Here is a 14,171-nt window from a genome sequence, read left to right on the forward strand (position 1 = left end):
AACAAAATACACACTCACAACGCAAGTGCCTAAACTCCCTGCCCAGTCTTAAAATTTGCCCTACAAAAAAACTTCAAATCCTCTGGTCTTCCATTTCCTTGTTCTACAAGATGGAGCAAGTTGGATACAAAAGATATAAAAAAAAATCACGCTCAGAACATTTCCGTCCCGTTGCCACGTTACTCCAATACGCCTCTTGGAACGGCGTCAAGCCGTATGCGTCCCATTTAATGCGACGGGCACATTTTCTTTCTTGTCCACTGCGCTCGCAATGCCTGACTGTAAAATGTCGCGTATAAAGGACTCCTGCTTGCGAGTCGATGGGGCCTCCTGCCCTACGGACTCGCTTGCAGCAGGTGACACGTCAATGTCAAAAATCCCATCAACGGCAGCTACTCCCTGCGGTGTAGCAGGCCTCGATGATTCCGCCACGTCGAGATTCTATGCTCCCATGACGGCAACCTTCTTGCCTCGCTTCCCCAGTAGCGTTGCATTGTCAAGGTTGAGCTCAAACGCGCCCTTCTGGCGTTGCCTCTCCCGCACTTGTTGTCGCGCAGCAGCGGCCACGGCTGCTGAATGTTGTCCATAGCCTTTCTCGCCAGCTCGTTCCCGCTCGCGGCCACGGGTTTGGGTGTTGTCATGATCCTGGATGTTGGCTCTTTGCATTCTCTGCTCTAGGGCCTGGGTCTTGTTGTTGGCATCATTGTCGACGTCCATGTTGTCGACATCGCTATGCTCTTCTTCCTCCTCCTCTTCCTCTTCTTCTTCACTGAGGCCTCCAAGCGGACGTCCGGCACCTCCAGCTCGCGCACCGACTTGCGCTCTTCTCTTGGCCTCCTCCTCTTGGCGATGGACGGCATAGCTGACATCAAACACCTCGCGAAGGTTAACGGCTGCAGGAGATCGGAAGTCGTATCGCTTGCCGGACTCTTCGAACTGCGCAGCGCTGAATTGCTTAAGCGGCACCATTCCGGAAGCCTTTTCGTCTCGGGGAGTCGGTCCCACCTCCTGGATCCATGGGTGGGCAAGGAACTCTCTGATGGTGTAACGCTTGTCGGGATCTACCGTCAAAAGATGGCTGATGAGGTCCTTGGCAGACGAGGAGATGTCGTCCCACCACGGCGATAGGAAGGTGTACTGGCCCTTGGCAACCTTTTCGGTGAGAACTTCTATGCTCTCGTCGTAGAAGGGTGGGAACCCGCAGAGCAAAGTATAGAGAACGCAGCCTAGCGCCCACATGTCGACCGACTTTGAGTATCTCTCATCCTTGACGATCTCGGGAGCAGTATAGCCAACAGTACCACAGGGAGTCATGGTCTGTGCTTCCCAAACAATCTTGGAGAGACCAAAGTCGGCAATCTTGATCTCGCCAATGCCTCCAGCTCCCAGGCCGGGGATGAACTCGCCCTCGTCGACCTTGTCCTCATCTCCTGGCTGCTTGGGTTTCGGGTGCTTGGATGGAACGAAGGGGATCGGGTTGAAGAGGATATTCTCCGGCTTGATGTCACTACAAGGATGTGTCAGCACAGGTTTGCCTTTGTCTGGGCAAAAGGTGAAGTCATGACGTCAGAGCGGGACTACCCCTGTCCCACTACTTTTGTCTGGCTTGCTTAGAAATGAGACGAGGTGCTGCGAAGACTCACCGATGGACAACGCCCTTCTCCTCGTGCAGGTACTCGAGCGCTCTAGCGACCCGGACGATGACATGGCGAGACAGCTCTTCGCTGAAGTAGGTCAGTCGTACGATTTGGTGGAACAGCTCGCCACCGGGGGCCAGCTCCAGAACGATGTAGTAGTATTGCTTGGACTCGGAGAATTCGATGAGCTTGACGATGTTTGGGTGATCGAGCTGGCGCATGATCTGAACCTCTTTGAGGATATTCGAGCGCTAGACTGGCAGTTAGCATCAGTAGTTTCGCGCCATCGTGTCCATGCATTCGAGGCCACAACTTCTGGCTCCGTGTACGCAGTATGGTAAGTACCCTCAGGAAGAGGGACCAAGGATGTCAAGATAGGAAATTAAAATGTCGCACCTCTGCAGCCTTTGGAATCTTTTTGAAATCTGGATGTAAATGTTTATTTCCCTATTTCAGGGGAAACACCCCCCCGTGGTTGGTAAGAGCGGGATGGAGTAAGAGACGAGGCAGCTAAGGAAATCGGATATCATGGCAAAACAACAACAACTAGGAAAAGAAGAAGATAAACAAATCGAACAACTTACTTGCATGCGGTTCATCTCGTACTTGCGCACGACCTTGATGGCCACCTCGCCATGTTCTCCATGCAAATCGCGTGCACGATAGACGTTGCTAAAGGCACCATCGCCCATCTTTTCGAGAAGCTCCCATCGATCCAAATCGGGATACTTCGGGAATTTGCTCTTGCTTGCATTCTCCTCGGCGATGATTTGGGCCAGGTTTGCCTCGTCAACTCTTATGCCCTTGGTGCCATTGACTTGGGCAGGCTCGGCGTGATGAGCTGCGGCATAGCCAGCCTGTGCTGCGCGGTTCTGCTGATCGCCAGGTGCTTCCGAGTATGCTCCTAGGGGCTCCTGGTGTTCGGCGGGATTGCCATACACAGGACCTGTTGGAACAGATTTCTCTGGGGGCGGCTGTGGTATAGATTGAGGAGGGGCCTCATTCTTGCGCGATTCTTCGGGAAAAGTAGTGCGTGCTTGTTTGCCTGGCACCAAGTTCAGTTAGTTGACTACATTGGGTACTTTTTCAAGAAAAAAAACTGCAGCTGCACAGTATCAAATCAAAAGAAGAGACTTTGGGAAAGATGATGAGTTTGGTCATACCATGGCGAATGAAGTTCTTGAGCTGTTGAATCGTAGACATGGTTGAATAGAGGCGCCGCTGACGAGCGACGGCGCGGTGAAAGGAACAAGTTAGAGCCAGCGGACGATTGATTCTATGCTGCGCAATTGAAATGTTCCTTCTTCAGTACTCTTGTAATTTGGCGAATAGAGAAGAAAAAATGATGAGAAATAGACAAGCTCAGCGTGTTTGGCCGAAGGTCAGATTATGAGATGAATGGGGGAAAACTGTAGCAGTGTCTGATAGCGAGAAATGGCCCAACGTGGGTTCTGCGCGGATGGTGTGCGATGATGCGGGGTTTTAAAATGAGTTTGCAAGCAAGCAAAACGTGGTGGTACTTTTTTGCCTGGGTTTTTCCCCTTTCTAGGCTGACAGATGCTCTATGACGGAGAGGCGAAGCTGGGTCGAAGCAGACGGGCAAAGCGATTTGAAATGGTGAACAGGAGAGAATTTGCTCGCTGGCCAAGGTGGAAGAAATGATGAGATGAGAGAAGGATGAGAAGAAGAAGAGGAAAGAGAATTGCTCCAGCGGATGGGAAGAAGGTGGTGTAGGGACTTATTAGTGACTGACTGGATGGTTCCAGCACGGTAAATCCAAGTGGGTGGAAGTGACGTGCGGCTGCTGCGCCTGCAAGAGGCTAGCAGACAGCAGCTAAACAGGACCTGGTAGTGGGTATGTAATGCTTAGGTTGTGCTAGAATTTTTTTTTTTTAGTGCTGGTGCTGGTGCTTGTTTCTCGGCAGCTGTTGTTGCAGAAGACTTGGCAGCTAAACAGAGCGGGCCATCGAGGGGGGACTGACAAGAAGAGAAGAAAAGAGAGGGAGAAGAGGGCGTGATTGGAGACGAGGCTGGGGCATGGCATCTTTAAATTGAATTATCATTATATTTTATTCTATTTAGTATTCTGACGCGAGTTGAGCTTCGCCTTGCTGCCTACTTGCTCTACATGTACCGTCATGCGCATCCATGTACTAGGCAAGTACTACAAAAATTGGGTGTTGATGACGCACCCAACCCAACAGCAACGGCTGTTTCATCACCCAATTTTACATGGACTTGCTTGGCCTGCGGGACAGTGCCATGGAATGAACGTACATGTCCCAAGACCTGCAAATGCACGACGCGTAGATGGAAGAGGCCAGAAGGCACAAGTCAAGTCGAGCCGGGTCACATTCCACGTCCCATCTGCAGGTGAAAAACAAGATCAGTACGACACGAAGCAAATGCAGTTGGTACCTGTGCCGGGCGGTAATCTTGCTTACAGGTAGACTAGACACTCACTAGTCTACCTGTAGCCTGCTACTCATCAATGATCAAATACTACTCCACGGGCTACCTAGCAAGCCTGGTAGGTAGATGTAAGTGCCTAGACCTGCCTGGACCTGGCCAGCCCCGTTCATTCAGCAGGATATTCTGGCCCTCAGGCATTGGGCAACGCTACGGACACGGGTCGAGACCGCAGAGGGCTTGCAGGGTGCAGCAGAACGTGCAGATTCAACCGCAGGGCGGATTCGAGACTACGGAGTACTCCGTACCTTGGTAGTCTGTACGGCAGTCTGGTACGGTACGGTGCGGTACGGGACAGCAGGAGGATTCAATGTTTATGGACATCCATGGTTTGATTTGCAATGCCGGTGGCGAGGTGCAGTCAGCCGCCAAAAGGAGCACCACCGCGGCGTGTCATGCATCGAATCCAAGTGAAGTCTCGGTCGACACGGGCGGATGCTTTCTCGACACCTGATCCGACGTGTCCATTTTGCTCCGTTCTGTCCCGTGAGGACAAGTATCTACGAGTATGTGCCTGATGCTTTGCCAGCCTCCTCCATCTGCCGCCTGCAAGCAGAGCCAAAGCAAGGAACCCGCCGTCTGGTGTCAATTACCAGGGAAACTAACTCTTCGTCTCCTCTGCGTCTGATACATCAGCATACTGTAGACGCGCATATACATAATGTACACATGTATATGACCCATGCCAAGGCACTGGGCAGAAAGCAAATCTGCCAGCATGGAGCACAAATACCACCGTAACCAAGTATCGCTCCATCACGATCTCAGCCAGCTACAAGCTATCTTCTGCTAGCAGGTACTTAGGAGGGGAGGCACATGCAGCAGGTGCCAGGGCGGTTTTGGCGGGGCCGCGGTTTTGATCCGCGATTATGACGCCGCAATCGACGTCATCTCTATTTCTCTATTTCTCGTGCGGCGCCACGCGACCAATAGCGCCGGCGCCGTGCCCGAGAGACATTGAAGGCGGGCATCAAGTACATTTGCCTTGCTTCTGTATCGCCTCTGCAGGGCTGTGACATGTCTCGGCTACTCGGTTTTTTATTTTACTTTTGGTGCCTGAGACGATTCAAGCTGAAGCAACTTGCAGGACTCGGCTGGAATGGGATGGGATGGCATAAAGATCATGGGAGAGACGAGCGTGAATCGCTTCATTGCGGATCTGCTCGTTTTTGGATTGATGCCATCTCCGGATTCACTTGGGAATCGTGCACCCACTTGATCAAGCTTCCTTGGCTCGGGTATGGATATGCACACCTGTCGATCCTCTCGCTTACGTTACGTATGCATCATGGCAGAGCTTGTTGAACAAATGAGCGAAATAGGAAACCAAAAATAACAAAAGAAAACTATATTCCCTACAAACCTGGGGAATATGGTACCTATCTACAACTCTCCAGGATTGCCTTCATTGTCCACTCAAGCGTTAGGCTACCTACGTCACAGTGGAGCTCGAATCGTAGCCGCGTACCTGATTGATGATTGATAATTGCATGAACTCATGAAGGCATCACGGATGTAGCATGGGCAACAAAGGTTCAGCTTGATACAATTAACCTCTAAATTAGATTATTGCGTTCATACGTACCAACTAGGTAGGTAGATATGTTCTATTTGTAGCTGTGGTCACCACATTCACCGGTATGGTCACATCGGGCTGATTCTATTCACGTCGTTTCTAGATATATGACCATGACGTTGCCATGGCCCTCTAGTTTAGTCCAAACCAACATCTTTTCTAGAGCCACGGAAGAACCATTGCTTCAACACCATGGCACCCTAGGACTGCGTCTTTGTTCTAGAATTTTGCAACTTAATCGAGTCATTTTAGGCCGTTGGAGAAGGTTGTACATGACATCAGTATGCGAATGCAGACTTCCTGCGCACTCCGTGAGTTGAGAACTCTCCACGTCATTGCTCCCCAGATGGACCGCGCGGCTACTATCTCCGGTAATCTTCACCTAAGAGAAGAGAGGCTGTGGTGCGCAACGACGCCTCAATGCGGGTGCAAAGCCGATCGCACACCTGAAAGATATAGTGTGATGTGTCTGAGCATGTACACAAGGTGAAAGGTGAGACATGCTGTTTGATGTTGAAAGTTAAGCCCATAGTTGGCCAGAATCTCTCCGGGAGGTAAGTCTATGCTATCATTTGCCACAGGGGATCTACAAGAAGCATCATTCCGAGGGGTCGAGGCGGGTAGGCGGGACATGTTCCCGGCTCCAAGCCTCGATGCCAGTGATCGAACTTACTGTCAATGGATGGTGCGCTGCGACATGCATCTGGCACCGGAGCATCTGGGCCGGTGGCGGGCCATTTATAATCACTGAAGCTAGAATCGATATATGGCATCTGAGATACTGCAGTTGATGATTGGCTGCGGCTCTTACAAGTCTCCTATATGAGTAGTATCCGATGGACTCGTCAAGATATACACAAGTCGGCCGTAGTAAGCAGGCAGACAAGCATAGAGATTCTGGACCACCACCTTTTTCAAGCACAATACATATATCGAAAGTCGAGTGTATTACACCAATCATGACTCGAATACAGCATGTGAGAGTAAGGGCATCAAGGCGTGTATGTTTCTAAGAGTAACACACATGATTGCTCTGATCGGCTGGACACGATGCAATACATCCATCACCCCATGTCCTAAATAATACGGTAGGTAGGCAAGCGAAGGTCAGAAAAAGCGAGACTAGTAAATGAATAGGTATATACATTTGCATTTAGTAATATGAGCACCTAATTAACTCATCAAGTAGTGCTTTTGCAGGGAAACGCCTATAGTATTCAGCCAGCACCCGAATCTTTTTTTTTATATAAATATAGCAGCAGTTACTAGAGAAATACAGATCTAGTAGCAGTTACTAGAGAAATATAAATATATTAGCAGTCACTGAAGAAATATAGATATAGTAGCAGTTAGTAGGGAAATGTATTCGTAGATATAGCAGCTATTCTATTTGTAGGTACATGATTCAACTCGTGGGTGTTCGAAATCTTCTCGGTCTCGGTTTTTCTGTCCACCGCTTGGTAGGTTATAGAAGCAACTTATTAAATCCTTAGTTAAGAAGTTCATACTATATGGGCTTGTTGTTGCCCTTTGAATTAGACATCAAGAAACCATTCATGCACTTACTTACATCGTGCGTACACCTGTACATCCATGCACACATGGACTTCGATACGTACCGCCATCGAGCAGCCGTAGATACATCCAGTTGATTCGTCGCATTGTATGATACATGATAGGTGCACTCGGAATAATTGACGGTGCGCGAATTCAGCGTTGTATACATGTAGATACCATTTGTCGCTGCCTATTCTAAAAAAAATTCGGAGATCTTGACATGCCACTTCACGATGATGCCCAACATGCCCAATGCGTCAACACAGGACAGTGCGTCAACTCAACAAGATTTGAGCATCAAGGCGCCGGAGAACGTGCCGTCGCAATATCATCACTTTGTTCCACAATTTCTTCTGAAGAATTTTGTTGATGCATGTGTCCCTATTAAAAATGGCTCGGCTACCTCTGCCGGCCGTAGAGCTGGGAAGAAAAGACGCTATAAACCGGATCCTACCGTCAACCGCGTGGACTTGTTCTCTGAAACGCCAGAAGTCATAGAGATACCAGTAAAGAGAATACTTGGCAAGACTGACATGTATCGGGATACAAACAAACCATGTGCAGAGCAGCAGCATGTGGAGATGATGTTCAGCCAAGTCGAGTCAAGGACCAGCAGAATCTTTCGAAATATCACGAAAGCTTTTGATGAAGGTCATCGAGGCATCTGGATTACACGAGACGAAAGGAACCTTGTCAGAAAGTTTCTTTTCCTCATGAAATACCGTGGGCCAACCTTCTACGGGCGTTATAACCACGAGACCGCATCGGAGTACGACGCCAATGATAGAGAGAAGATGCTTGAATACATGCAGAAGAAAGGGTTTGAAAGACCTATCGACGTATGGTTCGATAACATCAAAACCATCATTGAGCTGGATATGGATGATGAGTTGAACTGGATATCAGAACTCCCAGAACGCATGTATCCGGACGATGCGAAGTGGGCCATTATGCATTGCCAGTCCTTTTTCATGGCCATATGCACCCCTTCTAATGCTCAAGATGAGTTCCTTCTTACCGACAACTGCTACCATGTTTCCGAAGGGGCCTTTCAATGCTTCGTCAGCCTGGAGACTGGAGAGTCTAAAGAAGGGGCTTGGACGAACTTCCACGAGTTTGCTCCCATATCTCCGAAGCTAATGATTGTGCTTCGGAACTTCATACTTCCATCGCCAGAGGAAGACTCTCTCCCCGGAGTCAAGGCTGAGAAAGAGATGCTATGGTCTCTGGCAGTAGAGAGGTTCCACGGAAGCGATGTCAATTCCACCCTAGCCGATCTTCCAATCACGAAACCCGACAACAATTATAGCCATAAAACAAAGGGTATTTTACAGTTCCAAGATGAAAATTTTTCTCTGCAGCGTCATCACAAATTTTTCTTCAGCTTTTTCCCCATCGACACACACCATGTCAACAAGATCCACTGTGTGTTCCTGGATAATGCGAGCTCCTGCACCAGCGTGATATTCCGATCCAAGGAGTCTTTTCGCCAAACTCTCGAGTGGTATCTCACGGAGCCTGGTTGGGTCGGAAAGCGTGTCACTTCTCTTCCGGGTGACGGGAGACGCCTCTATTTGCTGAAGCTGGCTGCAGTGTTGAAACAATTGGGCTCCGACAAGGAACCTACTTGGGAAGAAATTGACGTTTCAAAGATAAGAAATGACATCAAGCATCAATTATTACAAAAGGGATTATTTGAGTTGTTTCCTGAACTCCTAGACTGCATTCCAGATGATAACTCAACCAAATTCATGCAGATTTACAATAGTCTAGGTGATTCGATTTTCAAGACCATTTCTACCTTTACTGATGAGAGTTTCAGGTGGATCTAAGCAAACGATTATAAAAGATTTGAGGCAGGTTTACTTGATGATGAGATTGCGGATCAAGATTGATGTGTGGTCGAAGGGGCTGGACGAAACCTTGCGGGAGAGAAATCGCAATCTCCTCATGGACGCATACACTCGACTTCCCTCTCATCGTTTCTGGTTGTACACAAAACACTGGAGAGACACAATTGTACGACGTCCAGGTGACCGGCGCTTCGAGGAGAACGCCCAACCACAGAACGTCAATGACGAAGGACCCGAAGATATAATCGCCAGAGGCAAGTGGACTTTGCTTTCATTTAATATGAATACCTTCTAATAGGCCATAATAGCGCAACATATCATTAAACCTAGCAAGCTGAATATCCTAATGAAAGTTGCCGTTGACAATGACAATAAGTTGAAGAAGAAGCCAGGTTATGAGCTATCATGGAAAATCACAATGGATGAGAATGGCGCCGAGAATTTTAGGATGATTCGGATCCTTGCCTTTAACAGTATGTTCCCTTTGGTCTGAAGCAAGTTATATTCCCGAGGCTGAGCTATCTATAGGTCGTATACAAGAATGCGGTAAGATTTTGATCATAACTTTCCAGGGCCTGTCAGCATTCTGATAAAACACAGGAATCCGAGACATCGAAACACTCGCAACAAAGTGTCGAGAGGCGGTGGTGAACGAACTCGGCTTAAGAAAGGGAGCATCTAACCACCCCCTTTTCACAAAAAGTGAGATTATTGAGCTGTTCACGAGAATGAGGGTACAGCAAAAGTTCCAGAGTACTTTAAGAGGCAGGTTGGAAGCAAATGCGTTGAATGATTTGATGAAGACTTTTTTCGAACTGATATACCCTTGCCCAGCGAAAGTATTATACCTATAGGTAGTTATCACTGGCATTAGCGATTCATAGCAAGCAAACTTCATTATTCTTCTTTCAATCCACCTATACGCTCTCACTCAAGTGATCCACGTCGACCATTATCTCCAAAATCCATGTTGTAACTAACACGAACTTGTCATCTCAGAGCTTGTAGAGTCTAACAGACACGCCCTCTCTCTCTCCATGAGCGATCAAAGCCTTATTCTTACGCCCATAAAAGACTCTCAGTGCAAGACACACTACCACAACGAGCAGCAGAAATCCTGCATTTGTCCAATGACCTGTAGGATAGCCCCTTTTCGCCTCATCCGCCTTGTAAATCCACACGCCCGGGATCTGCCCAAGCCCTCCACCGATGCTCACGTTGATGGCAATTGCCAGTCCCGTGGAGGCGGTGCTGACGACATTCGACGTCAGCCAGCCCAGCATGGGTGGGATGCTGGCAAATGAGCCTGCGGTAGCGAGGATGAGGCCTCCATAGCGAGACTTGTATGAGGTCGCTGGTAGAGCGGCAGAGATTATGAATCCGATGGCGCCGACCAAGGCAGCACCCGCGGCGTGTAGTCCACGGGCATTGAAGTGGTCTGCTGAGATTGCGACGAGGACTTGACAAACTGTTTGAACACCAGCTCCCGTTAGCACATGAAGTTCTATTCCATCGTCACTGAACCCTGTCTGGGAAAAAGACTCACCGTAGGCAACAGCCCAAGGGGGCACAGTCATGAGCTGCGCCTTCAGGTCGACATATCCAAGACCGCTTGTGATAGACGGCGAAAACAGACTAAGACTGGCAAACGGCGGGCTGACGGCAAAGTAAATAAGATAGTGAGCATACAGACGCCAATCAGTGAGCGTGGCTTTGGCATCCTGCCAAGTCATACTAGGATGATGGCCTTTGCTACCCTCGTAAAAGAGACGTTGAACAGCGAGATCCTTTTCCGGCTCGGATAGCCAGGTGGCACTTTCTGGGTAGTCGGGCAAGAAGAAGAAGACGAGAAATGCGGACAAGCAGGAGGGAATGCCCTCGATGATGAAGAGCCAGCGCCATCCGGCGAGGCCTTGTGCTTGGTTCATGTGGCCGATGCCATAGGCGATGGCTCCGCCAAACTGTGAACAATGTCAGTGCACGGTATGAATGAGATAACTACCATCAGACTTACAGCTCCAGCTAATGTCGCGGAGGCGAGAATAAAAGCAACTCTATCAAGGGTATATATCAGCAAAGCAGTCTCAGAGTACATGTGTAAAAATCCAGGCAACTTACCGCACACTCCGCTCATCGTGCTTATACCAAAACGTCAAGTAATACACCAGTCCCGGAAACAAACCCGCCTCAAACACACCAAGTAAGAATCTCACAGCCGTCACACTGGCAAAGCTATTCGTAGCACCCATACACATGGTAATAGTGCCCCAGCAAAACATCAAAAAGGCCAGCCACCGGCTCGGACGCAGTTTCTTGAGCAGGATATTGCTGGGGACTTCAAAGACGGCATACGCAACGAGAAAGACCATGAGGGCGACGTTGAACTGCTTGTTGCTCATGTTGGCGGTGTGTTGCAGGTCGTCGTTGGTCGACACGTTGAGGACCTTTGCATTGCCGATGTTGGAGCGGTCGAGGAAGCAGAGGAAGTAGATGCCGGCGGAGATGGGGATGATGCGAGTGTCTTGCTTCCAGAGAAGCTTCTTTTCTGCCTCTGTGATGGGGCCCTGCTGGGTTGGTGGGAGTTCCTTGGAGAGGGAGTGTTAGTTGACTTGTATCTTCTTGTCGTATGGTAGGGAGATGGAGGGATGAGTTTTTCTTACATCTTTGAGGACGGCGACATCAACGTCTATTTGCTGCGAAGCTGCCGCTTCTTCCAGCTTTGCATCCATATTGGAAGTTATCTTTTCACCGATCTTTTCAGAATATAACAAGTCGTTGTTTGTCAATGGTTCCAAGGATGAAGGCAGCGATACAGGTACTTAATCACAGCCAATTGACTGTGCCCACGCGCTTCAATCTTTCACCCTCAAGCCCAATAACTTTTGTAAAAAGACAATTCTTAGAGCACAAAAGAAGTTGTATTGACGAGATTTTTGAAAATCTTCAATGTCGCACCACCGCCCGCGGTAGGAATGCGGGGAGATCCAAGCGTCTCTGTCAAAGCTTTCGTCTAAGACGGCGTGTTCGTGCCAAGCGAACCCCATGGTTCAACTGCCGAAACAGGGACGTGGTGATAGCCGGGCGAATGAAGATTGGCCGTTTGGAAGCTGTGGTGGAGATTTTTTGAGGATCTCCAGGTTCTCTCAGCTCTCATGAATCCCTGCTCTTGCGTCTCGTGAACGGCGCTGGCAGCGTAGCGTCACATCGCGGGTTTTGGAGATGGACGTGGAGTTTGGCGGGCCAATGACGATAAGAGGCAGATGGCTGGCTGGAATTGAGGTGATTGAAGGCACTAATTCTTGAGAGAAGAGAGCGGAGTGGGAAAGGGTTGAATGGGGATTATGGGCGTTTATGTACTTGTGGTGACGTTGGTGAGGATTGCGGTATAATACCAAGCAGAGGACAGAAAACCCGAGAGAGGGAAGGCTTCGAACACCCACGCGTTCAATTATACGCCTGTTTTTTCATGTATCTTCTACTATAGCTATATTTTTTGCTAATATTCACTACTTTATCTATATTTCCTTAATGACTGCTATTATGTCTATATTTCTCTAGTAATTGCTATTGTAACTATACAGTGAAATTCGGATGCTGGCTGGACAGGCGTTCCCCTATAAAAGTACTACTAAGTTTACTCAGTGCTTCTATTGCAAAATGTATATACTTATCCACTTTACGGTCTTGCTTTTCTGGCCTCTGGCTTTCTGGCTTTAAATACATACATGAGGTTATCTATGGACAATGGAGATGGGGGCGGGTAAAACAACAATATCGGCAATCGGACGGAGCTCGCCAATGTAACGCTGACCCCGGATCAGCATCAGATAAGCTAATTTCCAATGTTATTTGTTTATTTTGTCTTGCCAAGCATATCTCGTATAATCTGACGGCTTGATGCAGGAGGGAAGAGATAACCTATATGCAACAACTCACGGCAGCAGTATAACTACCTACTCCGTACTTACAACGATTATATCAGCAGAGCTGTCTGATTTATGGAGATAACTACATGTACATAATTTACACCTGGGCATATGTCTCGGTGACTGGAGTGATGCTCATTACTCTTGCTTCTATCGTTGGTTGTCATTTCACAACAAAGTTGTAAATCGGAAGAGACCGTTAAAAAGAGGCATCGTGATATGCCAGTCCTCTAATCGACTACATTCTATCCTATACCGCCTATTCAAGTCTAGATAAACCTTTTCCAAGATGCGAAACCAAAATTGTTCCATCGTTCATCAATTTGGCGGCTTTCAAAATACAGTTCCGGGTAAGAGCTTGGCATTGGGATCAGATATCATCAAGTCATCACCAGCCGTGAGGTAAACGGGCCTTCCTGCACAACAAATCCAATAGGTAAGTTGATAATGGCTAAACGATATCAGTGAACACTAAATTGATTTGAAAATGTATGTCTAAATTGATGGTGTGCACACTTCTATTCATGCTCTTGCAGATGTGTCATTCTCTCATCTCCTCATTCACCAACACACATGCACTCATTCACTGCCAAGTACATGCATCCTCACATTCATGCTACAAAGTAACAGACACAAAGACTCCATCCCCGACATCCGCCGGCCGGCTTCTGTAAAGCTCTCGTCGGTCACTCTGCGTCACAAATGTCTCGGGATCTGCCTTTTCCTTTGGTGGCATCGTTCTTGGCGGCGAATTTTGTGGGCCATTTTAAAGTAGCTCGGCGCCTTGAAATGAAAGCCGAGCGGGCGAAGCCGCGATGCCCGCGACGCGGATACTAGCAAAAGTTGTAGAGGGGAACAATGACTGGACTTCATTTCCGATGATGTGCGTGCGTGCTAGTGAAGCGTCGCTTATTGCGGGAAAAAAATCTTCATCAAGGGCGGGAGTGGTTGGGCTCAATTGCCACCCGAGATGAGACATCGGGAGTCTGTCGGGAATCTGAGATGTCTCAGAGTGAAACATACATCCGTGTCAAAGCTTCCTGCATGTCATCATTGTTGCTGCTGCGGTGACTGTGACTGTGAATATGACTGTGAATATGACTGTGAATATGACTGTGAATATGACTGTGAATATGACTGTGAATATGACTGT

The 14,171-nt window shown here is 48.4% G+C and overlaps 3 protein-coding genes across 3 annotated transcripts; 1 reads left to right on the forward strand and 2 right to left on the reverse strand.

The window, feature by feature from the left end:
* Positions 1-441: 441 nt before the first annotated feature.
* On the reverse strand, positions 442-2,840 carry M431DRAFT_493763 (hypothetical protein; the record flags this gene model as incomplete). The annotated part of the gene is made up of 4 exons (XM_024917152.1): positions 442-1,507; positions 1,644-1,888; positions 2,222-2,682; positions 2,801-2,840. 4 exons carry the CDS (start codon positions 2,838-2,840, stop codon positions 442-444), a joined length of 1,812 nt encoding a protein of 603 aa, XP_024774998.1.
* A 4,615-nt stretch (positions 2,841-7,455) lies between these two features.
* Positions 7,456-9,986, forward strand: M431DRAFT_506997 (hypothetical protein). The gene is made up of 5 exons (XM_024918901.1): positions 7,456-9,012; positions 9,062-9,346; positions 9,401-9,565; positions 9,621-9,638; positions 9,693-9,986. Exons 1-5 carry the CDS (start codon positions 7,485-7,487, stop codon positions 9,944-9,946), a joined length of 2,250 nt encoding a protein of 749 aa, XP_024774999.1. The 5' UTR covers positions 7,456-7,484; the 3' UTR covers positions 9,947-9,986.
* A 101-nt stretch (positions 9,987-10,087) lies between these two features.
* Positions 10,088-11,821, reverse strand: M431DRAFT_84205 (hypothetical protein; the record flags this gene model as incomplete). Its single annotated transcript, XM_024923410.1, has 5 exons — positions 10,088-10,560; positions 10,639-11,053; positions 11,092-11,146; positions 11,211-11,677; positions 11,753-11,821. 5 exons carry the CDS (start codon positions 11,819-11,821, stop codon positions 10,088-10,090), a joined length of 1,479 nt encoding a protein of 492 aa, XP_024775000.1.
* Between the last annotated feature and the right edge of the window lie 2,350 nt (positions 11,822-14,171).

The sequence above is a fragment of the Trichoderma harzianum genome, assembly GCF_003025095.1.
Source record: "Trichoderma harzianum CBS 226.95 unplaced genomic scaffold M431scaffold_5, whole genome shotgun sequence".
Taxonomy (NCBI): Eukaryota; Fungi; Ascomycota; class Sordariomycetes; order Hypocreales; family Hypocreaceae; genus Trichoderma; species Trichoderma harzianum.

Bases quoted from the DNA above. Each gene is read 5' to 3' on its own strand.
- M431DRAFT_506997 (XM_024918901.1), top strand. From the start codon at position 7,485: ATGCCCAATGCGTCAACACAGGACAGTGCGTCAACTCAACAAGATTTG. The intron at 9,013-9,061 runs GTGATTCGATTT...TGAGAGTTTCAG, and splicing joins GCAGATTTACAATAGTCTAG to GTGGATCTAAGCAAACGATT. The intron at 9,347-9,400 runs GCAAGTGGACTT...AGGCCATAATAG, and splicing joins CGAAGATATAATCGCCAGAG to CGCAACATATCATTAAACCT.